This window comes from Macaca mulatta, chromosome 1 (assembly GCF_049350105.2).
Source record: "Macaca mulatta isolate MMU2019108-1 chromosome 1, T2T-MMU8v2.0, whole genome shotgun sequence".
Taxonomy (NCBI): domain Eukaryota; kingdom Metazoa; phylum Chordata; class Mammalia; order Primates; family Cercopithecidae; genus Macaca; species Macaca mulatta.
The window spans coordinates 70571983-70599767 of NC_133406.1; the positions used below are offsets into that span (position 1 = coordinate 70571983).

General features: G+C 43.0%; 2 protein-coding genes and 1 pseudogene across 3 annotated transcripts in view; 1 reads left to right on the forward strand and 2 right to left on the reverse strand.

The window, feature by feature from the left end:
- The window catches only part of SPATA45 (spermatogenesis associated 45), a 31085-nt gene extending 23321 nt beyond the window's left edge, over positions 1 to 7764 (reverse strand). For both annotated transcript variants that reach the window (XM_028853092.2, XM_077937520.1), the window contains exon 1: positions 7417 to 7764. In XM_028853092.2, the coding sequence (XP_028708925.1) occupies positions 7417 to 7431 (15 nt within the window). In that variant the 5' untranslated portion in view covers positions 7432 to 7764. The remainder of the gene's footprint in view (positions 1 to 7416) is intronic.
- On the reverse strand, positions 4585 to 5062 carry LOC114680367 (small ribosomal subunit protein eS28 pseudogene; annotated as a pseudogene).
- A 161-nt stretch (positions 7765 to 7925) lies between the features above and the next one.
- Positions 7926 to 27785, forward strand: part of FLVCR1 (FLVCR choline and heme transporter 1) — a 34249-nt gene continuing 14389 nt past the window's right edge. Inside the window, exons 1-3 of the mRNA XM_001107314.5 lie at positions 7926 to 8839; positions 13705 to 13849; positions 22916 to 23056. Coding sequence (XP_001107314.2) covers positions 8102 to 8839; positions 13705 to 13849; positions 22916 to 23056 — 1024 coding nt within the window. The 5' untranslated portion in view covers positions 7926 to 8101. The remainder of the gene's footprint in view (positions 8840 to 13704; positions 13850 to 22915; positions 23057 to 27785) is intronic.

Sequence of the window (27785 nt, forward strand, 5' to 3'; positions counted from 1 at the left end):
AAGCCAAAATTGACAAATGGGATCTAATTAAACTAAAGAGCTTCTGCAAAGCAAAAGAAACTACCATCAGAGTGAACAGGCAACCTACAGAATGGGAGAAAATTTTTGCAATCTACTCATCTGACAAAGGGCTAATATCCCGAACTTACAAAGAACTGAAACAAATTTACAAGAAAAAAACAAACAACCCCATCAAAAAGTGGGGAAGGGATATGAACAGACATTTCTCAAAAGAAGACATTCATACAGCCAACAGACACATGAAAAAATGCTCGTCATCACTGGCCATCAGAGAAATGCAAATCAAAACCACAATGAGATACCATCTCACACCAGTTAGAATGGCAATCATTAAAAAGTCAGGAAACAACAGGTGCTGGAGAGGATGTGGAGAAATAGGAACACTTTTACACTGTTGGTGGGATTGTAAACTAGTTCAACCATTATGGAAAACAGTATGGCGATTCCTCAAGGATCTAGAACTAGAAGTACCATATGACCCAGCCATCCCATTACTGGGTATATACCCAAAGGATTATAAATCATGCTGCTATAAAGACACATGCACATGTATGTTTATTGCGGCACTATTCACAACAGCAAAGACTTGGAATCAACCCAAATGTCCATCAGTGACAGACTGGATTAAGAAAATGTGGCACATACATACCATGGAATACTATGCAGCCATAAAAAAGGATGAGTTTGTGTCCTTTGTAGGGACATGGATACAGCTGGAAACCATCATTCTCAGCAAACTATCGCAAGAACAGAAAACCAAACACCGCATGTTCTCACTCATAGGTGGGAATTGAACAATGAGATCACTTGGACATGGGTAGGGGAACATCACACACTGGGGCCTATTGTGGGGACGGGGGAAGGGGGAGGGATGGCATTGGGAGTTATATCTGATGTAAATGACGAGTTGATGGGTGCTGACGAGTTGATGAGTGCAGCATACCAACATGGCACAAGTATACATATGTAACAAACCTGCACGTTATGCACATGTACCCTAGAACTTAAAATACAAGAAAAAAGAAAAAAGACTCCTCCGTAGTAGATGCTCTGAATGGTGCCGGGGCTAGGAAGGAGGTCTATTTTTTTTTTTTTTTTTTTGACTCAATTCTTTCATCAGAGTTTCAGTGAGTTCCAAAGTAGTGAATGAAGAGGAAACATGTGAAGCAGTTGCACAGTTTTTTCAGAGTAAATCTGGAAATGAAGATATTAGTTCCTACAAGTGGGAGGGGTGAGCAGAGGCAGATTTACCATGAAGTTAATATGAGGGTCTCTGAAGGCTTGTATCTCTCTCTACCTCTTTTTTTTTCTTTTTCTTTTTTTTTTTTTTAAGATAAGCCCTCACTCTGTTGCCTAGGATGGAGTGGCGTGATCTCAGTGGCGTGATCTCAGCTTATTGCAGCCTTGACCTCCTGGGCTCAAGCAATCCTCCCACCTCAGCTTCTCAGGTAGCTGGGACTACAGGTATGTGCCACCACACCCAGCTAAATTCTGTTATTTTTTTGGTAGAGAAGGGGTTTCGCCATGTTGCCCAGGTTGGTCTTGAACTCCTGAGCTCAAGCAATGCACCTGCCCCTGTCTTCCAAAGTGCTGGGATTACAGGTGTAAACCACCACACCCAACCTCATTTTAAATTTTAATTTTGATGTTAGTTTCTTAAATAACACCCCCATCCCCAAATTAAGCCTTTAGGCTCTAAAAACCTGGATCAATTCTGGATATGGGAAGTGGGGTTGAAGAGAGATAGTATGTTTCAATTCATTCAAATTAAGCAATTAAAAACTGTAAAAGAAAGTAATAGTTTTAAAATTGCTAGTACTGGCTGGCTAATTTTGTATTTTTAGTAGAGACAGGGGTTCACCATGTTGGTCAGGCTGGTGTTGAACTCCTGACCTCAGGTGATCCATCAGCCTCTGCCTCCCAAAGTGCTGGGATTACAGCTGTCAGCCACCTTGCCCAGCCTGAATCTTGTGATCTTTAAAGCCAACATGTCAACTAGCTAATGTGATAAATTAAATAATGCCCAAAGGAATAAGAACCAGATGTAACATGGAAAATTTAGTTGTGATTTGACATTGGTTATATTTAAACCACGCAACAGGTAAATTTTAAGCAGACATGAAAGGCAGGATCGGCCTTAGCAAATCCTCAGAGATGTTTTAGGGCAGGAAGCTCTGCTGTTGCAGAATTAAATCTCTAGTAGCTTTACACAAAAATGTACAAATAGTTTCCATCATCTTCCTGTGCCACCACAATGGTGTGCATGAATGCCAAAAAGAGACCCAAACGCCAGGTTCTTATCAGGTCATGCTCCAAAGTCATGGTCTGGTTTCTAACTGCGATGATGAAGCATTGTTATATTGGTGAATTAAAAGTCATTGATGATCCCAGAGCTGGGAAAATTGTTGTGAACCTCATAGGCAGGTTAAACAAGTGTGGAGCGATCAGCTTCAGCTTTGATGTGCAATTCAAAGATCTAGAAAACTGGGCCGGGTGCAGTGGCTCACACTTGTAATCTCAGCACTTTGGGAGGCCGAGGCCTGCAGATCACTTGAAGTCAGGAGTTCGAGACCAGCCTGGCCAACACGGTGAAACCCCATCTCTATTAAAAATATAAAAATTAGCTGAGCATGGTGTGGGCACCATAATTCCAGCTACTCAGGAGTCTGAGGCAGGAGAATCTCTTGAACCCAGGAGGCGAAGGTTGCAGTGAGCCAAGACCTCGCCATTGCACTCCAGACTGGGTGACAAGAGCGAGACTCCATCTCAAAAAAAAAAAAAAAAAGATTAGAAAAGTGACAGAATAATTTGTTGCCATCTCACCAGTTTGGTTTTGCTGTACTGATGACCTCAACTGGCATCATGGACTGAGAAGAAACAAGACAAAAACATAGGAGAAAAAAATCCTGGGACTTTTTTTTTTTTAGGAATAAATAAATACATACAAATAAAATGTCTCAATGGAGGGAAGAATACATGTGGGAGAATTCTGATTTCCAGCCTTCCCCTCTACTCCTCCATTTCCAACTTGTTCTTTTCACAGAACAGAACCATATAGCCTCTGCTGCTCAGGGGGACAAAGTCTGGTGCTAGTAGGAGTAAACTGAAGGCAAGGCTGGCCAAATCTACCCACCTCCCCATGAAACATTACGGATTGCATATCCAATAGCATTGTTCTGGTTTGCATCTTAACCTCTGAGGCTCGTAAACTGTGGGAAACCTTTGTTCAGGGACAGCTACATCACTCCTATTAGCATCTTGGACCTTGGCTCCTGGATGCTGTCCAGGTCTCATATTGCTGAAGTCTTACTTATTCAGATCTCTCTGACTTGGCATTCCACACTCATAAAGTAGCTCAATCTCATCTTGACTCCTAGCCAAATGATGCTCCCAGCAGTATCTTTTTTGACAGAGATTAAGGTTCATTCTATGTTATACATCCAAACATTTGATATAAATTATGATTCATGTTTAAACTGGTTAATAAGTATCTACCACTGAAGCCAGAGAAAGAAGACAAGATTAAGAAATTAGAATGGCGGCCGGGCACGGTGGCTCATGCCTGTAACCCCAGCACTTTGGGAGGCTGAGGCAGGTGGATCACCTGAGGTTGGGAGTTTGAGACCAGCCTGACCAGCATGGAGAAACCCTGTCTCTACTAAAAATACAAAAATTAGCCGGATGTGGTGGCAGGCACCTGTAATCCCAGCTACTTGGGAGGCTGAGGCAGGAGAATCACTTGAACCCTGGAGGCAGAGGTTGCAGTGAGCTGAGATTTCGCCATTGCACTCCAGCCTGGACTCCAAGAGCAAAACTCTGTCAAAAAAAAAAAAAAAAGAAAGAAAGAAAAAGAGAAAGAAAGATATTTCCCTCCCTCCTTCCCTTCCTTCTGGAAGTTTGCAAGACTTTTTTTTTTTTTTTTTTTTTTTGAGACGGAGTCTCGCTCTGTCACCCAGGCTGGAGTGCAGTGGTGTGATCTTAGCTCACTGCAAGCTCTGCCTCCCGGGTTCAAGTCACTCTTCTGCCTCAGCCTCCCAAATAGCTGGGATTACAGGCGCCCACCACCACACCTGGCTAATTTTTTGTATTTTTAGTAGAGATGGCGCTTCACCATGTTAGCCACGATGGTCTCGATCTCCTAACCTCGTGATCCACCTGCCTCAGCCTCCCAAAGTGCTGGAATTACAGGTGTGAGCCACCATGCCCGGACAAGATTTTTTTTTTTTAAGAAACAGATTGCACGTGGTGGTGGGCATCTGTAATCCCAGCTACTTGGGAGGCTAAGGAGGGAGAATCGCTTGAACCCAGGAGACAGAGGTTGCAGTGAGCCGAGATCGTGTCACTGCACTCCAGCCTGGGTGACAAGAGCGAAACTCCATCTCAAAAAAATAAATAAATAAAAAATAAGAATTTTTAAAAAAAGATTTCCTTCCTTCTCTCCTCCCTCCTTTTTTCCTTCCTTCCTCCCTCTCTCTCTCTCTCTTTTTCTTTTTCTTTCTTTCTTTCTTTTTCTTTTCTTTCTAATTTGGAACACAAACACTTTATTTAAATGCATATCTCAATTCCTGTGTGGCCGGCAAAAAATAAAATAAAGGAGCAGGTCATGGCACAGCACTCTCACGGACCAAGTGGTCGAACCCAATATTCAAGACCCAGTGAGCAGCCAAGCTCAGTGCAACCTCCAGGCCTCTCGCTCTGACTCCAACAGGGTGAGCACACAGCCCTTACGCACAGAGCCTTTTACACTGTGGATGATGGAGTGGCTTATGTCGTCCACAAATTCCTGCGTGTACTGTCCCTGAGAGCTGTTTCTGCCCAGGACTGTGGTGACCCTGGCCAGCTAGACAGGCTGCACGTGGCTGGTGTCCATGATGGCGATGCAGCAGCAGTTGGGAGGAGAGAAGAAATACATTCCTTTACAAAGCAAGCAATTATTTAAAATATTCACGGTAATTCAGTGCTCATTAGCTGTACTCAGTAAATATTTATTGAACACCTACTATGTGCTAGGTACACAAAGTACACTGGTTACAAATTCTTGAAAAATAGTAGCGGTAGCAAAAAGCAACAAAACTTTCAGCCCTGCCCTTACAGAACTCACATTCTAGTGGGCAGGGAGAAAATAACCGGAAAAAGGACCAGCACAATGGCTCATGCCTGTAATCCTAGCACTTTGGGAGGCCAAAGTGAGCTGATTACTTGAGACCAATCTGAGCAATGTGGCAAAACCCCATCTCTACAAAACATACAAAAAGCACTCAGGCTTGGTGGTCAGCCGAGAAGAGAGAGAGAGAGAGAGAGAGAGAGAGAGAGAGAGAGAGACAAAGAGGCCGGGTATGGTGGCTCAGGCCTGTAATCCCAGCACTTTGGGAGGCCAAGGTGGGGGGATCATGAGGTCAGGAGTTCGAGACCAGACTGGCCAATATGGTGAAACCCCATCTCTACTAAAAAAAAATACAAAAATTAGACAGGCATGATGGTGCAGCCCTTTAATTTCAGCTACTCAGGAGGCTGAGGCAGAAGAATCACTTGAACCTGGGAGGCGGAGGTTGCAGTGAGCGGAGGTTGCAATGAGCCGAGATCACACCACTGTACTTCAGCCTGGGTGACAGAGCAAGATGAAAGAAAGAAAGGGAAGAAAGGAAGGAAGGAAGGAAGGAAGGAAGGAAGGAAGGAAGGAAGGAAGGAAGGAGGGAGGGAGGGAGGGAGGGAGGGAGGGAAGGAGGGAGGGAAGGAAGGAAGGAAGGAAGGAAGGAAGGAAGGAAGGAAGGAAGGAAGGAAGGAAGGAAGGAAACTAGAAAAAATAAGTAAAAATATAGGACATTTTAGGTGAAGGTAAGCACTAGGAAAGAAAGAAAAACAGCAGGGAAGGGATGTTGGCGGGGCGGGGGGTTGGGGGTGGCAATTTATACAGTTTGGCCAAGGAAGACATTATAATGCACTTATTCCTTAGTTTAGAACATGTAGCATTTCACCTGTACCGAGAGATGCCTGAAATATTTCATACATGACCAAAATAATAATGTAAGAGGCAATAAAAAAGTGCAGGGTTTTAGGGTTCTAGATATCAGCACTTTTTAAGATTAAATGCATGGTAAGAACTCTTGTACTATATACACCTAGTTTCAACTTCAATTTAATAACAAATTCTTTGGGGTCTCTTTCTTTTTTTTCCCCGAACAAAGCTTCCCAAGAAGCAGAAGGGTTGAATTTTCTCTAGTCCAGGAAGACCGCAAGGCTACTGTGCTCCGGATAATCTCGTTTTTATTTTTTTATTCCCCAGATCGCAAGACAGTGTCTGGCACATACCATTCAGCACAAGTTTGGTACCTGGAACCCACTGGACCCACTGAATGTGCATGTCCAATAACTATTAACTACATGTGTTGGTCCAAGGGAGAAGGTCGAGCAACCAGATCTGCTCCATCACAGCCCATCTCAGTCGCTTCATTCAAGTCAGCGGGGTGAGGTTGAGGGGATTCCAACTTCACAAGGGCAGATTTCTCATGGATTCTCTTTCTCTGGTTGTACTGGAACGCTTTCTGGCGTTATTCCTCTGCTGGGACAGTATGAATTTATGAAACGTGGTCCTGTCTGCCCTAAAGCCAGGGTCTCACTGAGACGGACAACGATGCTGGGGCGAGAATAAAGTTCGTCCCGGGCCTGCGTACGGTACAGCGACCTTGGGAAGCCCTTGTGGAGCTGAGGGTGATGCCCACTTCTTTGTCTCCCTCATTCTGTTTCGGTGGCTCTCTCGTTCCCAGTTCCAAGCTGCCCACTTGTTAGAGAAGCCACTGCTTACCAGGTATCTGGTTTAATAAAACACAGCCAGAGCGACTGCATATTAAAGTGAGTAACTAGGCACTCACAGGGCACCTATAAGGTTAATGCTAAAGGTCTGAAAATAGCCGCATTCTAAGCTGACCAGCAATTATAATTACACAATATTTATGACCATACAGGACTTCTCCCACCAAGTCTGTGGAATGTCCAGATGTCCTAATTTTTTTTTTTTTTTTTTTTTTGACAAGGTCTCACTCTGTCACCCAGGCTGGAGGGCAGTGTGTTGCTATCTCAGCTCACTGCAACCTCCGCCTCCCAGGTTCAAGTAATTCTCCTGCCTCAGCCTCCCGAGTAGCTGGGACTACAGGCATCCATCACCACGACTGGCTGCTTGCTTTTTTTTTTTTTTTTTCCAAATAGATGGCATCTCAGTATGTTGCCCAGGCTGGTGTCGAACTCCTGGGCTCAAGGGAGCCTCCTGTCCGGCCTCTCACAGTGCTGGGATTACAGAAGTGGCCACTGAGCCCGGCCCAGCCCTCTACTCAGAGATAACGTCAATGCGCAGGCTTAGGTTGAAGGATTAATGGTCATTAGTGCACCAACAGCCCCTACCTTTAGTGGGCACATCAGCACATTCCACGTTTAATCACAGCTCCGCACAGTTGCCTCTAAGTAGTGACACTACGGAAGGACGGGAGTTCCTCCTACAGTCTGAGGACTTGCGACTCTGTAACGGAGTAGATTCAAATAAACTTGCTTCCTTTACTGCGCTTTGTGACTCGCCTCCAATTCTTCCCTGCGGTAGACCCAAGAACCCTCTCTTGGGGTCTGGATCGAGACCCCTTCTTCCAGCAACACAACCCGCGGGGCCGCCTCCCGCCCACCCTCAGGTGCAAAGGACCCCGGGCCATGCATTCTTCCGGGCAGGAAAACGTCAGCAAGTGCTCCCAGCCCGCTTTCCTCCCCTGCTTCCCTCAGTTCGCGCCCGGCAGCTCCCCGATTGGCTCTCGCGCCGGGCAAAGGTGCGCGCTGACTGGCCGGAGGGCCGTCGTCATGCGGGACGCGCGACTCTAGGGGCGGGACCAGACGAGGGGTGACTGCCGCGCCGCGCCGGGGAGGACGCCTTCACCTGTTCACACTGCAGCGCGGATTGCGGTTCGTGGCGCGCGCCACCGGGGAAGGAGCGGTGGGCCGAGGGGGTGGAGGTGGGGTCCCAGGAGGACCTCGGGCTGTGGACCCGGGGAGCGGAGTCGGGGAGTGGGGCGGGGGAGCGAGGTGGCGCCCGGGAGCCAGGGATATGGCGCGGCCAGACGATGAGGAGGGGGCGGCGGTGGCGCCCGGACACCCGCTCGCGAAAGGATACCTCCCGTTGCCGAGGGGCGCGCCAGCTGGGAAGGAGAGCGTGGAGCCGCAGAACGGGCCCAAAGCGGGCACCTTCCCGGTGAACGGGGCCCCCCGGGACAGCCTCGCTGCCGCCTCGGGAGTTCTGGGCGGGCCTCAGACTCCGCTGGCTGCAGAAGAGGAGACCCAGGCCCGGCTGCTGCCTGCGGGCGCCGGAGCGGAGACCCCGGGGGCCGAGAGCACCCCGCTGCCCCGGACGGCGCTCTCCCCGCGGCGATTCGTGGTGCTCCTGATCTTCAGCCTGTACTCGCTGGTAAACGCCTTTCAGTGGATTCAGTACAGCATCATCAGCAACGTCTTCGGGGGCTTCTACGGCGTCACCTTGCTGCACATCGACTGGCTGTCCATGGTGTACATGGTGGCCTACGTGCCCCTCATCTTCCCGGCCACCTGGCTGCTAGACACCAGAGGCCTGCGGCTCACCGCCCTGCTGGGCTCCGGCCTCAACTGCCTGGGTGCCTGGATCAAGTGCGGCAGTGTGCAGCAGCATCTCTTCTGGGTCACCATGTTGGGCCAGTGCCTGTGCTCCGTGGCCCAGGTGTTCATCCTGGGCTTGCCCTCCCGCATCGCCTCAGTGTGGTTTGGGCCCAAAGAGGTGTCCACAGCTTGTGCCACCGCCGTGCTGGGCAATCAGGTAAGGACTGGAGTGGTAGATGAAAGATCCTTAGAAGACAGAAAATGTCATAGGCCGTGAGAACTATGGCCTGTGTGGATGAACTGCCCCAGGAGGTATTTGTCCATAAAAGAGGAGATAAGGCCGTTAAATAGACTTCCGGACGGTCTTGGATTGAAGAGGGCTATAAATTTCTTTGTAAGGACAGAATTTTCCAAACCACCTTGTCATCTTGCTTAGAAAATTACCTGTAAAATAATTAACTGGGCCGGGTGCGGTGGCACACACCTGTAATCCCGCCACTTTGGGAGGCCGAGGTGGGTGGATCACTTGAAGTTCGGAGTTCCAGACCAGCCTGGGCAACATGGGGAAACCCCGTCTCTATTAAAAATACAAAAATTAGCCGGGCCTGCTCGCAGGCACTTGTAGTCCCACCTACTCAGGAGGCTGAGGCAGGAGAATCTCTTGAATCCGGGAGGTGGAGGTTGCAGTGAGTGGAGATCACACCTTTGCATTCCAGCTTGGGTAACAGAGTGAGACTGTATCTCAAATAATAATAATAAACTGTAACCATAATAATAATAATAATTAACTGTATTGGCTTGTTTATGCCTAACATAGAAAACTTGTCAATGCAGTAATAAACAAGACTTGGGTAGGTATTATTTTTGTCACCAGTGTATTCTTTGTGAAAGGAAGGTATTGGATTCTGGAAAGATTGTTTCCATTTTGAGAGGTCATTGTGAACAGCTCCCTTTTAATTTCATATATTAACAGTCAGCACAGTGCCTGGCACATAAAGAACACGTAAATGACTGCTAACTAACAGTTCTGGGCTGGGTGTGGTGGCTCATGCCTGTAATCTCAGCACTTTGGGAGGCTGAGGCAGGCGGATCACTTGATCAAGGCCAGGAGTTTGAGACTGGCCTGGCCAACATGGCAAAACCAAATACACAAAAATTAGTGGCGCATGGTGGTGCATGCCTGTAATCCTAGCTACTCAGGTGGCCGAGGCCGGAGAATCTACATGCTTATTGCTTTATAGTCATTTCCCTAATCTAAAAGTACAGAAGATGGAGTAGGTTGAACTATAGTTGTTTGTGTGTCCAAAACAATTTATGACTGATACTTGAGTTGATTGCATCTGCAGGTTTGGACAGAAGCTATTATAAAGTTTTTTTTTTGTTGTTGTTGTTTGTTTTTTTGAAGAAATGGGGTTTCTCCATGTTGCTCATGCTGGTCTCGAACTCCTGAGCTCAAGCTCTCTGCCCACCTCTGCCTCCCGAAGTGCTGGGATTACAGGTGTGAGCCACCACGCCCGGCCATGATTAGATTCTTTTTGTCACACATCTCTCAGTTTAAATTCATTTTAAATATTCAGTAGCATTTCTTGATCCCATTTAGAGTTGCCCAGTCACTCTCTTTACATTATTTTAATTCTCCTTATAGCACTCATCCCTGTCTTATATGTTATTGTTTACACGTTTATGTCACTTACCTATTACTCTTCTCCCATCCCCACCATTAGATTGTAAGTTTCATGAAAATAGGCATGTGGTCTGAATGTACACAACTGTATCACCAGCATTTATTACTCTCCTTAAAACCATGTTGAATAAATAAAGGAGCTTCAGACTCATACGGATACTGGCCAGCTGGGTAGTCTACTTGGATATCTCATGGGAACACATCACTCAAAATTGCTTTCTCCTTGCTCATTTCCCTTTATCTCTAATGCCACTGTCTTGGTTTGGGCCGGAGCTTGCTAATTGTCCTCCCTATCTGTAGCCCTTGCCCTATTCCCTCTGTTCTCCACATTCATCCAGTGTGGTCTTTTACATGTGTGAATCTGTTCAGGGCACATCCTTACTCCTGCAGTGGCTTCCGTTGTCCTTAGGATAAAATTCAAACACTAATGCAACATATGGTACCCTCCAGATCTGCCTCCTGCCAGCCCTTCTGCTTTATCTGTCTCCACAACCCCTGTCCCCACAGACGTATGCTTTCTCTGCTCTATGTAGAACTATGCATACTTACAGTTTCTCACAAGGTCATGCCCTTTCCCGCCTGGCCTTGTATGTAATGTCCTATTGGCTTGGAATATTTCTTCACTTGACTAACTCCAATTTCTTATTCAGATCTTTGGTCCTCCAGGAACTTTTTCTGAACCCCATTTCTTTTTTTTTTTTTTTTTTTTTCCGAGACGGAGTCTTGCTCTGTTGCCCAGGCTGGAGTGCAGTGGCGCAATCTTGGCTCACTGCAAGCTCCGCCTCCCAGGTTTACGCCATCTTCCTGCCTCAGCCTCCCGTGTAGCTGAGACTACAGGCGCCCGCCACCGCACCCGGCTAATTTTTTGTATTTTTAGTAGAGATGGGGTTTCACCATGTTAGCCAGGATGGTCTCGATCTTCTGACCTCGTGATCCTCCCGTCTCGGCCTCCCAAAGTGCTGGGATTACAGGTGTGAGCCACTGCGCCCGGCCACCTGAACTCCATTTCTTTTACTTCATTCTTTTTGATAGCTGAATAATATTTCTATGTAAGGTGCTCCCCCAAAGTACTCTCTTAACTACCATGATCATATGTCCCAGTTTGCCTGGGATAGTCCAGGTGGTACACCTGTTGTCTGGTATAATTACTAATGAAGTCCCTTTCATTCTGAAGAGTGTTCTAGATGGATAGTAAATTACGTGGTCTTCCCAGTCTTGGCCCTCTTTATGTCTCAATCACAGTTCTGTATTACCACACTGTCTTGTAATTATCAGTTGTATTCTCTCTATTCAGCTTTTTGTAAGGCAGCAAATGAAATACATGATAATTGTGACTCTCTGTGCCTCAGACTCCTTTCTTGGGCCCTTTCTCTTCACACCCTTCCTCCTAAAAATCTTCCTCCTAAAAACCTTCCTTCATTGAACCTCCTAATAGTTTGATTTTAATTCTTGTTGTGATTATGATATTTAGCCATATTTTTTGTTGAGGTAAAATTCACATAACATGAAAGTAACCATTTTAATGTGTACAATTCAGTGGCATTTAGTGCATTTACAGTGTTGTGCAACTGTTACTTCTATCTAGTTTCAAAACATTTTTATCCACCCCCAAAGAAGACCCAATACCTACTAAACAGTCACTTCCCCACCATTGCCCCCTCCCCTAGCCTGTGGCAAGTACTAATCTCCCTTCTTTTTCTGTGGATTGACCTGTTTTGTTCTGGATATTTCATATAAATGGAATCATACGGTAGGTGACCTTTTGTGTCTGGCTTCTGTCACTTAGCTTATTTGCAAAGTTCATCCATGTTGTAGCACTGTATCAGTACTTCATTTCTTTTTAATAGCTGAATAATTTCATTGTATGAATATACAACGTTTTGTTTATCCACTTATCTGTTGATAAACGTTTGTGTTATTTTCACCTTTTGGTTATTGTGGTAATGTGAATAGGGCTGCTATGAACATTCATATATAATTATTTGTTTGAATTTCTGTTTTCAGTTTTTGGGACATATACCTAGAGGTATAATTGCTAGGTCATATGGTAATTCTGTGTTAAACTTATTAAGGAACTGCCAAACTGTTGTCTGCAGTGGCTGCACCATTTTATAGTTTCACCAGCAGTATTCAAGGGTTCCAATTTGTCTACATTCTTGCCAACACTTTCCTATTGCTATTATTATTATTATAGTAGCCATGCTACCTGGTGTGGAGTGGTATCTTATTATAGTTTTGATTTGGGCATGTTTTCAAATGTTTATTGACCATTTGTATATCTTCTTTGGAGAAATGTCTCTTCAAGTTTTTTGCCCATTTTTAAATTGGGATATTGCTTTTTTGTTGTTGAGTTGTAATCGGTATTTATAGATTCTGGAAGCTATTCCCTGATCAGATATATAATTTACAAATACTTTCTCATTCTGTAGGTCATCTTTTGTCAGCCTTATTTTGCATATTCTTATTCCCCTTTTGTAGGCATCTACAGGGCAAGGACTGTATATTACACAGCTTGATAGCAGCATCACTCAGATGGTAGGAACTCAGTAAATGTTTTTTGAATAGGAAAGCTATTGGTCAGCAATTTCCCTTTAACAATACAATAGTAAAAAAGACATTGGAACATAGTAGGTTAGGCTGGGTGCAGTGGCTCATGTCTGTAATCCCAGCACTTTGGGAGGCCGAGGCAGGCAGATCATGAGGTCAGGAGTTCGACACCAGCCTGACCAACATGGTGAAACCCCGTCTGTACTAAAAATACAAAAATTAGCTGGGCGTGGTGGTGTGTGCCTGTAATCCCAGCTACTCAGGAGGCTGAGGCAGGAGAATCGCTTGAACCTGGGAGGGACAGGTTGCAGTGAGCCGAGATTGCATCACTGCCCTCCAGCCTGGGTGACAGAGTGAGACTTTGTCTCAAAACAAAACAAAACAAAAAAACAACAAAAGAACATAATAGTTTAATTTTCAAAGCACCTTTATAAACACCAGCTGTCGGCCGGGCGCGGTGGCTCAAGCCTGTAATCCCAGCACTTTGGGAGGCCGAGACGGGCGAATCACGAGTTCAGGAGATCGAGACCATCCTGGCTAACACGGTGAAACCCCGTCTCTACTAAAATACAAAAAAAAATTAGCCGGGCGAGGTGGCGGGCGCCTGTACTCCCAGCTACTCGGGAGGCTGAGGCAGGAGAATGGCGTGAACCCGGGAGGCGGGGCTTGCAGTGAGCTGAGATCCGGCCACTGCACTCCAGCCTGGGCAACAGAGCCAGACTCCGTCTCAAAAAAAAATAAAAATAAAAATAAAAATAAACACCAGCTGTCCTCTTTATGTTCTGTTAATTGCCAGCATTTACTTTTTTCTCTAATGATAATAGCTGTTAACAAGACTATGTGTTTTTCAGCTTGGAACTGCAGTTGGCTTTTTGCTACCACCAGTTTTAGTACCCAACACACAGAATGACACAAATCTCCTGGCTTATAATATCAGCACCATGTTTTATGGAACATCAGCTGTTGCCACACTTTTATTTATTTTAACAGCAATTGGTAAGTGAATTACTTTCCCTAAAGCTTAAATGAATGCATGATAGAAATTTGAGGATGACTAACTCTGGAAATTTTTGTTGCTAATATCTCAAGTGTCATATGCTTGTTTCATTCTTCCATGCCCTGTCTTACTTAGGTAATGAATGCTACAACCCTAGGGATGTTATGGCCCACTACATCTGTTTTCACATCGTAAAGGGTTTGAGGACTAATTCATTTATCTCTCTACTAACTTTTCTTCTTGGTAACTGTTGGTTTCAAATATATTACCTGCCTCCTTTTCCCATATTCGCCTACATGATCTGCATCTTATGCCTTTTATGCCTACCTAGCCAGGAAAAAGTTCTTGCCATACTTTGAAGTGATGCCCGTAGGCTATGGTCTTTCTGGTAATGCTAAATTCTCCCAAGGATTTCCAATTTAACAATTAACTGGATCTGAAAATGTTGACTAGTGAATGGTCCTGGGCAGCAGCTGTTCAGCAGAATTTCAAACTGTGGCAACTATCTACTTGTTAGGCCACTCCAGCAAAGCACGGCTGCCACCACCCGTCACTGAGTCCTCTCGTCTGGGCCTGTCTCTTGAAGCAGTCAGTCAAAATCAGCTGCAAGCAGCCATCATCAGTTTGGAAGAAGCTTTGGGAAGGTCTGCTTTTTAAAGTTTATTTTTAATGGGAAACTTTTGATTTCAGGGAAAAGGATAGGTAAGGTTTATTTAAGTAATATAGCTGCTAGCATAACTATAATATTGCCCTTTAGGCACTCATATCTGAAATTGATTTGAAGAGGAAAATAACTAATAAAGTTGAAATGCTATCTTTTAATCATTCAAATTTATAATTTCAATATAGCTGGAGTTTCAAAATTTTTATACTCGTTTTTACAATGGCTATAATAGTAATGGAAAATTCATATTTTATGATCTCCAGTTATAAAATCCTTAGTTTTCAAAGAAATGTATGCTGAACATTCTAGAGTGTTTGAATAGAGACTGCCTTGGTAGATGAACTGCAGGATCCAGGTACAGGAAGGTCAGCCCACGTACTTAATTTCCCTTAATATAATGAGCAGAATGTTCTCTTGGTATCATATGAAGTATTCCAACATGTCTAATCTACTTATTGGTTTTTGTTTTCAGTTAGTTAGGGAATGGCATATTTGTGATGTGCAGACTACTAAAAAGGACACATTATTCCTATCCTATTTTAGCAGTTTAGCAAAGTTTTAAAAGAAATTTGTATTCTTAAAAAAAAAAAAAACACCAAAATTATTAAGTCTACTTTTCTGGTAGCCATGTTTGATTTGCTAGATGAAATAGGAAATACATTTTGCATAAACGGACCTTCCATTTGCAATAGGGAATTTTTTTTTTTTTTTTTTTTTGATACAGAGTCTCGCTCTGTCACCCAGTCCAGAGTGCAGTGGCATGATCTCAGCTCACTGAAGCCTCTACCTGCCGAGTTCAAGTGATTCTCCTGCCTCAGCCTCCCGAGTAGCTGGGCTTACAGGCATGCACCACCATGCCCAGCTAATTTTTGTATTTTCAGTAGAGACAGGGTTTCACCATGTTGGTCAGGTTGGTCTTGAACTCCTGACCTCAAATGATCCACCTGCCTCAGCCTCCCAAAGTGCTGGGATTATAGGCATGAGCCACTGTGCCTGGCCAGCAATAGGGATTTTTAAAGTATAGAATTCTCTTTTCTTTTTTTTATCGAGACGGAGTCTTGCTCTGTCACCCAGGCTGGAGGGCAGTGGCGCTATCTGGATTCACTGCAATCTCTGCCTCCTGGGTTCAAGCAGTTTTCATGCCTCAGCCTCCCTCCCTGGCATTATAGGCGTTTGCCACTGCACCTGGCTAATTTTTTGTGGGGTTTTTTTTTTTTTTTTGAGACAGAGTCTTGCTCTGTCAGCCAGGCTGGAGTGCAGGGGTGCAATTTTGACTTACTGCAACCTCTGCCTCCCAGGTTCAAGGAATTCTTGTGCCTCAACCTCCCAAGTAGCTGAGATCACAGGCGCATGCCACCATGCCTGGCTAATTTTTGTATTTTTAGTAGAGACAGGGTTTCACCATGTTGGCCAGACTGATCTCGAACTTCTGACCTCAGGTGATCCGCCTGCCTCGACCTCACAAAACGCTGAGATTACTGGCGTGAGCCACTGCACCCGGCCAAAATTCTCTTTCTTTTGATTGCTTTTGTGTCTTCACATAAATTCCAGTTTTCCTTTTTTTTTTTTTTTAAATCCTCTTCAATTGCTTGTCTCAGAAAGAAGTGAGAAAGTAAGAGGTTGCATGTAAGATATCACAAAATCATACATGTGATGTGTGTATGTTTAAACTGCTACAAATATAAGATTTTTACTTGTTGAAGGAGGGAGACCAAGAATGTTATTATAATAATAGGTATGACTATTGGCATATTACCCTTTGTTATTTGAGAAATTAAAAGAGAGAGCTAATTATGTACTTAACTAATTATGTACTCATGGCCTACAGGTAGAGAATGGAAATAGAAATGAGGGGAAAATAAAGGGGGAAATGCCTTTAAAAAAAGGCTCTTGGTCAATTTTTGCTTGGAGGACTCTAATTTTAATTTTATGATCCCAAACATATTATAAAAGCAAGATAATATGTAGTTGTGATATGAAAGTCTTAAGTTGAAAATTGTGACATTTAAATAGAACATGTACTTGTTTTCCTCGTTCCCAAATATTTGCTGTTGAGCAAACTTTGGATTATTTTAAAAATCCATACCAAATAAAGTTCCTTAATTACTAAAAGGTGGTTTTACTTCTCTCTAAATTCTACCCATAGTTACTTTGGAAGTCCCACCAAATTCTTACAAAATAATTTAATTTTGTTAAGGTTTTTCAGCAATGTGACATGTACTAAATTGATAGCAGTCTACTTAAAATATTGTCTCAAAGGTTCATGCCATGTAATTCTGTTCCTTTCCCTCATGGAGCTTATATTGAGTATAATCCATCTAGTGTTTCCAGGAATTAACCCAAGTATTCCACTGAATTTCACACTAATACTATTCCTATTAGGAGAACTCTATTATATCCTCAAATATTTGGTTTGTTGATATGTACCAAACGTGTTTAGAGGCTTACTACATGCTGTATATCATTTAATCCTCATGACTCTATGAGGAAGGTACCAATATTATTCCCATTTTATAGACGAGGAAACTGAGACACAGAATTTAGTTAAATCTAATTTGTCCAAGGTCATAGTAAACACTGAAGGTCAGATTTAAGCCTAGACAATTTAACTCCATATATAAAAGTTACAGATAAAAATATATCATTTTAGGCCGGGCGCGGTGGCTCAAGCCTGTAATCCCAGCACTTTGGGAGGCCGAGACGGGCGGATCACGAGGTCAGGAGATCGAGACCATCCTGGCTAACACAGTGAAACCCCGTCTCTACTAAAAATACAAAAACTTAGCCGGGCGAGGTGGCAGGCGCCTGTAGTCCCAGCTACTCGGGAGGCTGAGGCAGGAGAATGGCGTGAACCCGGGAGGCGGAGCTTGCAGTGAGCTGAGATCCGGCCACTGCACTCCAGCCTGGGTGACAGAGCGAGACTCCGTCTCAAAAAAAAAAAAAAAAATATATATATATATATATATATATATATATATATCATTTTAATTTTTACTGAGCCTATTTTTTGTTCGAATTCAGATTCTTGCATAAGTGGTAATGCTATTGTATTTAAAAGCTGTTCTTGTGCAGCAGAGCAGTAAACTATGTCATTTAACTCATGTGTCAATTAAAATACTTTCCTGTCAGGCCGGGCGCGGTGGCTCACGCCTGTAATCCCAGCACTTTGGGAGGCCAAGGCGGGTGGATCACGAGGTCAGGAGATCGAGACCATCCTGGCTAAAAGGGTGAAACCCTGTCTCTACCAGAAGTGCAAAAAATTAGTCGGGCGTGGCGGCGGGCGCCTGTAGTCCCAGCTACTCGGGAGGCTGAGGCAGGAGAATGGCGTGAACCCGGGAGGCGGAGCTTGCAGTGAGCCGAGAATGCGCTACTCCGTCTCAAAAAAAAAAAAAAAAAAAAAACCTTTCCTGATTCACTAAATTGAGTGGATGACAGAAGCCAAAAGTAATCACAATAAAAATATTTAATATTAATGTACTTAAACACATAAGCATATAATGTGTGTATAATTTTACTTTTGATTCTTTTTTAAGAGATGGGGTCTCACCCTGTCACTCAGGCTGGAGTGCAGTGGCACAATCTCAGCTCAGTGCACCCTCGATCTCCTGACCAGACTCAAGCAATCTTCCTACCTCAGCCCTCTGAGTAGCTGGGACTACAGGTGTGCGCCACCATGCCTGGCTAATTTTTATATTTTTTGTAGACAGGGTTTCACCATGTTGCCCAGGCTGTTCCCAGCTTGCCTTGGGCTCCCAAAGTGCAGGGATTACAGGCATGAGTCACCATGCCCAGCTGCTTTTGATTCTTAATTCAGGATATATATAAACTTTATTTTGGCCGGGCGCGGTGACTCACGCCTGTAATCCCAGCACTTTGGGAGGTCGAGGCAGGCGGATCACGAGGTCAGGAGATTGAGACCACCCTGGCTGACACGGTGAAACCCCGTCTCTACTAAAAATACAAAAAATTAGCCGGGCGTGGTGGCGGGCGCCTGTAGTCCCAGCTACTGGGAGACTGAGGCAGGAGAATGGCCTGAACCCAGGAGGCGGAGCTTGCAGTGAGCCGAGATCACGCCACTGCACTCCAGCCTGGGCGACAGAGTGAGACTCTGTCCGCCCCCCCCCAAAAAAAAACAAAAACAAATAAACTTTATTTTATTTTATTTTGAGACAGAGTTTAGCTCTTGTTGCCCTGGCTGGAGTGCAGTGACGCGATCTCGGCTCACCGCAACCTCCGCCTCCCGGATTCAAGCCATTCTGCCTCAGCCTCCTGAGTAGCTGGAATTACAGGAGGGCGCCACCACACATGGCTAATTTTGTGTTTTTAGTAGAGACAGGGTTTCTCCATGTTGGTCAGGCTGGTCTCAAACTCCTGACCTCAGGTGATCCGCCTGTCTCGGCCTCCCAAAGTGCTGGGATTATAGGCGTGAGCCACCATGCGCGGCCCGGCTGCATACTTTTAACAGAAATACATTTAACTTAGTCTGTAAGAATTTCAAGCTCCTGAGGTAGTCTCTGATTTTTTTAAATAAATATTCGTCCAAAAAAGACAATATATTTTGTGTTGCACTTGATAATTACAGAATTATTTTACATATATTGTATCATGTAGTCTTCATAACAGCTTGTTGTTGTTATTTACATTTTATGGATGAGAAAGCTGTAAAGGCGAGAGACAGGGATTTACTTCCTCAAAGTCATACAGTGAGCTGAGGCAGAGCCAGGATTCAAACATTTATTTGTCTTTTAATAACCTAATATATGTAATATATGCCTGAATCACACAGGGACAAATAATGAAATTTTAAAAATGTTAAAATGTGATTTTAAGAAGTAAAAGTGGCCCTAAACAGCAATAGATTTACAACATATTCATCACAGGAGGAAAAGTTTGAATGTGGTGCTCGAGAATATTTTGGCTACTTTATAAGACTAACGCCAGAAGTGGAGAATAACTGCTTCAAATAATCAATTGTTTTATTGGTGCAAATTTTGGTTGGGAGAAGACAATAGAAAGCTATTATTTTTCTGTTTCAAAGGAGAAAGAAGAAGCCATATTTCATCCTTTAAAAGTAGCAGCTAGGCGTAAACAGGGTCATAGATCTGTGGCTTTTTGTTTCTCTTTCTTCAAGTAGACTTTAGTTCGACTTTCCTACAACATGTAGCTGGTAAATACAGGCTCGCTTTTTGCCAAAAGATAGTTTGACTTCCTGAAACTAAAAGATAACTCTTGTATTAAAAAAAAAATTAAGTGTAGTGGATTTAAAGACTGGTAAGAAGTCTTTTCATTTTTGAGACACAGTTTCACTCTGTTGACCAGGCTGGAGTGCAGTGGTGCGACCTCAGCTCACAGCAAACTCCGCCTCCTGGGTTCAAGTGATTCTCCTGCCTCAGCCTCCCAAGTAGCTGGGGTTAAGGCGCCCACCACCCCTGGCTAATTTTTGTGTTTTAAGTAGAGACAGGTTTTTGCCATGTTGGCCAGGCTGGTCTCCAACTCCTGACCTCTGGTGATTCGCCCGCTTCAGACCTCCCAAAGTGCTGGGATTACAGGCGTGAGCCACTGCGCCCAGCCAGAAGTCAGAAGTATTTTCATTTTTGCATTTCAGTTCAGATTTGAGCCATTTAGATTTATTTTGCCATGGTAAATAAAAAAGTAAGAGACTTAAGATTCATTAAGTACCCATGACTACCTAGTAAGCATAGTTTTTACTTTCTGAAACTTCGTTTTATAACTATATGAGTTCTGCATTACCAATCTTAGTAAAAAGAGATATTTCCTATCTGATTAGGATACAAAGAGACTCAGAAAAGGACAACAGACATCCTAACAGTACAAGATCAGATAGAGTGAAAGGAAGAGGAGGATTTGCAACTTAAACCTTTTATGTGTACCAGCCTTCCAATGTAAGGATATTAAAAAGTAAATATTTATGAGTTATATCTCCACTTTAATTAGTTGTGAGATCTGTAAAAATAGAAGTATATTTTAGTTTGGTAAGTTTTAGTTATATCACAGTTAATGTGTTGGTCAGCAATGAACTGTAATTTAAAACATTTTTAGCAGCAAACAGGAAAATTAGAGAATTACAGTATTTCATGGAAATTTTAAGGGTCGTTTCTTACTTTCCCAGTGATTGTTTCTCCCTGGCTGGTTTTCAAAAGCATTTGGGGAGTTTTGTGTTTAAAACAGTTTCTTTGGCTTCATCCTGGAGTTTCTGATTCATTGAGCCTTGGGTAGAATCTCAAAATCTTTATTATTTTTAAATTTCCAAATGATTCCAGTTGATAGGTCCATCAGATATAACCCTCTTTCAAACTACAAAGCAGGTCTTCCTTGTTGGAAGAAAGAAATAGCCAATTAAAAAAAAAAAAAAAGAAATCCTAATTTCTATTAAAAAATGTTTTTTCTTACTGTCTGGCTGAGGATGGCAGAAAAATCCTAATTTCTAAAAAAAATTCCTAAACAATGTTATTTTCTGATTCCATTTACCTTCTTTTTTCTTTCTGTTTTTTTGTTTTGTTTTGTTTTTTGAGACAGCCTCACTCCGTTGCCCAGGCTGGAGTGCAGTGGCACAATCGTGGCTCACTGCAACCTCCACCTCCTGGGTTCAAGTAATTCCTGCCTCAGCCTCCCAAGTAGCTGGGACTCCAGGCATGTGCCACCATTAATGCCTGGCTGATTTTTGTATTTTTTTGTAGAGATGGGGTTTCACCATGTTGGCCAGGCTGGTCTCAAACTCCTGACCTCAAATGATCCACCTGCCTCGGCCTCCCAAAGTGCTGGGATTACAAGTGTGAGCTACTGTGCCAGGCTTCTTTTTTCTTTTTGAATTTACCCTGTTTCATCAATCCCAAGGTATACTTTTTTCATGAAATCTCTGAAATCAAGATGCCTTTAATAATCAGTGGCATCTAACATTTGTGGTAATTGAGACATGGTTATGTGAAAACCTTCTATTGATACCTGGCAAGATCATTGACTGCAAGCATTAGAGTATTTTAGATTCAATGAAGTACAGTATTTTCCTACTATTGTAGTTAACAATTTTGAGACACTTTAAAGTTTGGAGTCAATACAAAGACTAGATTTTAATTTCTGCTGTACCGTATTTTAGCAGTTCAGCCCTTCTGTAAATAGTTTTTTGTGTTTTTTTGTTTGTGTTTTACAGACAAGGTCTTGCTTTATCACCTAGGCTAGAGTGTAGTGATATGATGATCCCAGCTCACTGCAGCCTTTACTCCTGGGCTCAATGAAGTGATCCTGAAGCGATCCTCTCACTTCAGCCTCACAAGTAGCTAGGATTATAGGTGCATGCTGCCATGCCTAGCTAGTTTAAACAATTTTTTTCTAGCAACAGTCTTGTTCAAGTGATGCTTCTACTTTGACCTCCCAAAGTGAGCACCATGCCTGGCCTATGAATTAGTCTTGACTTCTGGTTAGCCTAATCCTAAAGAAATCTCTGTATAGCCATCTTTTGTGGAAAGTTGGTTGATCCTTTCCTGCACAGCTAAAAGGTGGTCTCTAGATGTGTGCCTGGGATGGCTGTGAAATTTCTAACTAGAAATGGACAGTGCTGAAACTTACAGTATCAGACACCATATACTACACTTTTATGTCTCTTAGCTCTACCCCTGTCCTTTCCATATGCAGCTCAAGTGAGTTAGTAAGACCTAGCTCTGCTTCCATGAATCCACCTGAAATTTTTCAATCCCAGAGGTGCAGTTGGATCAGATGATAAACTTCATATCAAATTTCAGAAGAAAATGGTTACTAACTCAAGTCCTTTAAAAGTTCAATAGTATATTGGCTTCCTCATATCTGATTTTTTATTTCTCTCTTCTATTTTCCTTTTTTTTTTGGAGAGAGGGTCCTGCTCAGTTGCCCAGGCTGGAGTGCAATGGCGCAATCACAGCTCACTGCAGCCTTGACTTCCCAGGCTCAAGGGTTCTTCCCGCTTCAGCCTCCCAAAGAGCTGGGATTACAAGCATGAGCCACTGTGCCCAGCCTTCATGTTTATCTCTAATTACAAATTGAACTGAATTTAAAAGTAGAGTTGTTGAATATTTGATGTAGTAAAAATTAGTCTTTCTTAGGTAAATAGAATAATCAGTCAGCAAGGTTGTGGCATGTTATTGATGGTTTTGCAGTTCATTATGTGAAATTGGCCATATCTCTGAGTTTTAGTCAGTTTCAGAGAACTGAGATGACAGTGTTATACTTCACTTAGAAATCAGTGAAAATGAAAACCCTCACCATAAAAGACTTATACTACCTCTTTAAACTTAGACTGTATTCTGTCTGCTCACTAAGGAAGATACATATAATTAATTACTTATTGTAATATATAACAACATATCATACATATATTAAATATACATAATCTTTTTATATATATTCTCAGCCTTCAAAGAAAAACCTCGGTATCCACCAAGTCAGGCTCAAGCAGCTCTTCAAGACAGTCCCCCTGAAGAGTACTCCTATAAGAAATCAATAAGAAACCTGTTTAAAAACATTCCTTTTGTCCTTCTGTTGATCACTTATGGTAAGTGGTTTTCTTGTACTTTCTTTAATGTCTGTGTGAGCCTTTTAGCGTTGTGAATTCTTTTCATTTAACCTAGTGGTTTGAACTTCAATGAGATTGGCCTGTTAACTCTATAGCATAATCATGAATTTAAATTTTAAACTAAAAGCAGAAAATCCAGGATGGATCTTCTTACATGTTTTTAAAAATAATATTTTTTAAAAAGTAGTTTTTGGCCAGGCATGATGGCTTACGCTGGTAATCCCAGCACTTGGGTTGGCCGAGGTGTGTGGATCACTTGATGTCAGGAGTTTGGGACCAGCCTGGTGAACACGGTGAAACCCCATCTCTACTAAAAATACAAAAATTATCTGGGTGTGATGGCACACACCTGTAATCCCAGCTAGTCGGGTAGCTGAGGCAGGAGAATCGCTTGAACCTAGAAGGCAGAGGTTACAGTGAGCCAAGATTGCGCCACTGCACTCCAGCCTGGGCAACAGAGTGAGACTATCTCAAAAAAAAAGAAAGAAAGAAAAGTAGTTCTCAAATAGAGAAACTCAGTCTTCTTTTGTGAGTTCTCATGGAGTGTTTTAGGCCATTTGTGAACTATAGTTATACTTGTATAAGCATGTGGGAAATGCTATCAGCAATACCTTTCTTTGACACTGCAAGCTGGCATCTGTTTTGACTTCTCAGTCAAAACTAGACATTAAGGAACTCACCTTAACCCGTTTTGACATCTAAGAAAATTCTCTCTCTCCAGATCTTTCAGGATAGCTGACAGGTATTCATCCTGACACTGTACGTTTGACTACAGACACCAACACACTTGGTTTTCTTCAGAGTTTTCTGACAGTTCATTCTTTGTTTCTTGTGTTAACACCATTTACGTGAACACCAGCACTCCCTATTTCTGTCTTACTTGCCTCCAGAAATCACTCACTGCTATTCTCTGTTTCACATTTTTTGGGGATACAAACCCTGGTACATAAATGTTTTACAAGTTATAGCAGATTAAGTCCTGACCTAAACTATTTTTACCAGGATTAGTTCTTTTTTTTTTAAGTAGAAATTACTCATCACCAAAGTTGAACATTTAATCTAATAAATTCCTATATACCTATGTCCTGTGTATGCCATCACCCCGCTTCAACAGTTATCAACATTTTGCCATTCTTGCTTCATCTATTTCCTCCCTTTTTTTCCTGGAATGTATTTTTTTGAGACGGAGTTTCACTCTTGTTGCCCAGACTGTAGTGCAGTGGTGCGATCTCAGCTCATTGTATCCTGCACCTCCCAGGTTCAAGCAATTCTGCCTCAGCCTCTCGAGTAGCTGGGATTACAGGTGCCCGTAACCACACCTGGCTAATTTTTCATATTTTTAGTAGAGATAGGGTTTCACCATGTTGGCTAGGCTGGTCTCAAACACTTGATCTCAGGTGATCTGCCCGCCTTGGCCTCCAAAAGTGCTGGGATTACAGGCGTGAGCCACCACGCCCAGCCTTTCCTGGAATATTTTAAAGCAAATCCCAGATGCCGTATCATCTCATCCTTATATATTAATACTTTTGCATGACATAGTTCGTTTTCTTAATTTTGCTGGTTACCTTCTTGTTTAGGTTAAACCTAAAATTCCTAATTAGATACAGAGAAAATATAGTGGCTTATTGTTAAATAGTAGAGCAAATTAATTTCTTTTGCCTGTCATTTAAGGTGGCTGTTTTCTTTTTTTTTTTTTTTTGAGACAGAGTCTCGCTTTGTCACCCAGGCTGGAGGACAGTGGCGCAATCTCGGCTCACTGCAACCTCTACCTCTCAGGTTCAAGCAATTCTCCTGCCTCAGCCTCCCTAGTAGCTGAGATTACAGGTGCATGCCACCATGCCCGGCTAATTTTTGTATTTTTAGTAGAGGCAGGGTTTCACCATGTTGACCAGGCTGGTCTCAAACTCCTGACCTCGTGATCTGTCTGCCTTTGCCTCCCAAAATGCTGGGATTACAGGTGTGAGCCACCGCATCTGGCCTGGCTTTTTGTTATCACTCTTTTATCACTCACTTTCCCAATACAAAATTCTCTTTCAGCCACACTTATAACTAACCCCCTGTCACAGACATACACAAGCACACACACACAGACACATCTCCACATGATATACACTGTTAATTCTAGTCTCTGTAATTTTGTGCCAATATTTCTTTTACTGGAAATGTGCTTCTTTTTTCTGTAAGCAATCCTGCAAGAGCTAGCTTAATCTTTGCCTCACTTATTGTTCATTTTGGTGTTCATTCTTTTATTTATTTATTCCATCAATAGCTATCAAATACCAACTAAATGTATAGTAGTGCTCTAGATGTTTTGTGGCTAGAAAGAGGCATGATACATGATTTCTGTCCATAGGAAATTGATCATCTAACTGGAGAGATAATATAAATGTCCGAAAAGTAAGCAACATTACAGTTGGTATTTATCAAAAGGATAACAACACAAGATAAGTTGTATGGCAAGTGCATGCTGAAGGCCTTCATTGAGACCTATCATTGAGAAAGGATAAATGAAGGGAAGGCCTAGGGATGGCAGGGAGAGTCTCACAGAAGGGAGTGGTTGAGCTGGGCCTTGAAGAGTGGGTTGGATTTGAATAGACAAAGGGGAGGAAGAAAATAGCACCAGCGAGGGTGTTAGATTGTGCCTTCAGTGAGCACTCAGGTATCTGTGGAGTTTTGGTGTCTTTGTACCACATCGCTTAATGCTTACTGGGGCTGGGCACAGTGGCTCACGCCTGTAATCCTAACACTTTGGGAGGCCAAGGTGGGTGGATCACTTGAGGCCAGTTCAAGACCAGCCTGGCGAACATGGCAAAACCCCGTGTCTACTGAAAATACAAAAATTAGCTGGGCATGATGGTGTGCACCTGTAGTTCCAGCTACTCGGGAGGCTGAGGCAGGAGAATCACTTGAACCCGGAAGGCAAAGGTTGCAATATGCTGAGATCGTGCCACTGCACTCCAGCCTGGGTGACGGATCAAGACTCTATCTGAGAAAAAAACAAAAAAAAACCTTGATTATATATAAATGATTAAGTTAATTGCAATATCGGTTTTGTTGGTTTCTCACTCTGTCACCCAGGCTGGAGTGCAGTGGCGTGATCTTGGCTCACTGCAACCTCCACTTCCCGGGTTCAAGCGGTTCTTTTGCCTCAGCTTCCCGAGTAGCTGGGACTACAGGCAAGTGCCACCACACTTGGCTAATTTTTGTGTTTTTAGTAGAGATGGGGTTTTGCCATGTTAGCCAGGTTGGTCTCGAATTCCTGACCTCAGGCATCATCTAGGTATTAAGCCTAGCATCCATTAGCTATTATTCCTGATGCTCTTCCTCCCCCAAACCCGAAATGTCCCAATGTTTGTTGTTTCCACCCTCATGCACCATGTGTCCATCATTCCGCTCCCACTTATAAGTGAGAATGTGTTGTATTTGGTTTTCTGTTATTGCCTTAGTTTGCTGAGAATAACTGCTTCCAGCTCCATCCATGTCCCTGCAAAGGACATTTATCTCATTTCTTTTTTTTTTTTTGAGACAGAGTTTCACTCTTATTGCCCAGGCTGGAGTGCACACAATCACGGCTCACTGCAACCTCTGCCCCCCAGGTTCAGGTGATTCTCCTGCCTCAGCCTCCCGAGTAGCTGGGATTACAGGCACGTGCCAACATGTCTGGCTAATTTTTGTATTTTTAGTAGAGACAGGGTTTCACCATGGTGGTCAGGCTGGTCTCGAACTCCTGATCTCAGGTGATCCACCTGCCTCAGCCTCCCAAAGTGTCAGGATTACAGGCATGAGCCACCGCACCCGGCCTGATCTCATTTCTTTTTGGCTGTATAGTATTCCATGGTGTAAACATACTACGTTTTCTTTATCCAGTCTATTATTGATGGGCATTTGGGTTGATTCCATGTCTTTGCTATTGTGAATAGTGCTGCAGTAAACATACATGTGCATATATCTTTATAACAGAATGATATATGTTCCTTTGGGTATATACCCAGTAATGGGATTGATGGGTCAAATGGTATTTCTGCTTCTATATCTTGGGAATTGTCACACTGTCTTCTACAGTGGTTGAATTAATTTATACTCCTTCCAGCAGTGTAAAAGTGTTCTTTTTTCTCCACAGCCTCGCCAGCATCTGTTGTTTCTTGACATTTTAATAATCGCCATTCTGACTGGCATGAAATGGTATCTCATTGTGGTTTTGATTTGCATTTCTGTAATTACCAGTGATGTTGATCTTTTTTTCATGTTTGGCCACATGAATGTCTTTTGACAAGTGTTTGTTCATGTCCTTTGCCCACTTTTTATTGAGGTTGTCTTTTTCTTGTAAATTTAAATTCCTGTAGACTCTGGATATTAGACCTTTGTCAGATGGATAAATTGCAAAAATTTTCTCCCATTCTGTAAGTTGTCTGTTCACTCTGATGATAGTTTTTGTTTTGTTTTGTTTTGTTTTTTGCTGTGCGGAGGCTCTTCAGTTTAATTAGGTGCCAACAAATGAACTTTCTGAACCTGATAAAGCTTATCTACAAAGACCCTATAGCAAGTATTATACTAAAGGCAAACGTTAGAGCCATTCTCCTGAAGAATCAATAAGAAGTATCCTTAAGGATATTTACTGTCATCACTTCCGTTCAACATCTAACTGGAGGTACTGGCTGGCTCAATAACACAAGAAAAAAGAAATAAAAGGCATATGAAACAGAAAACA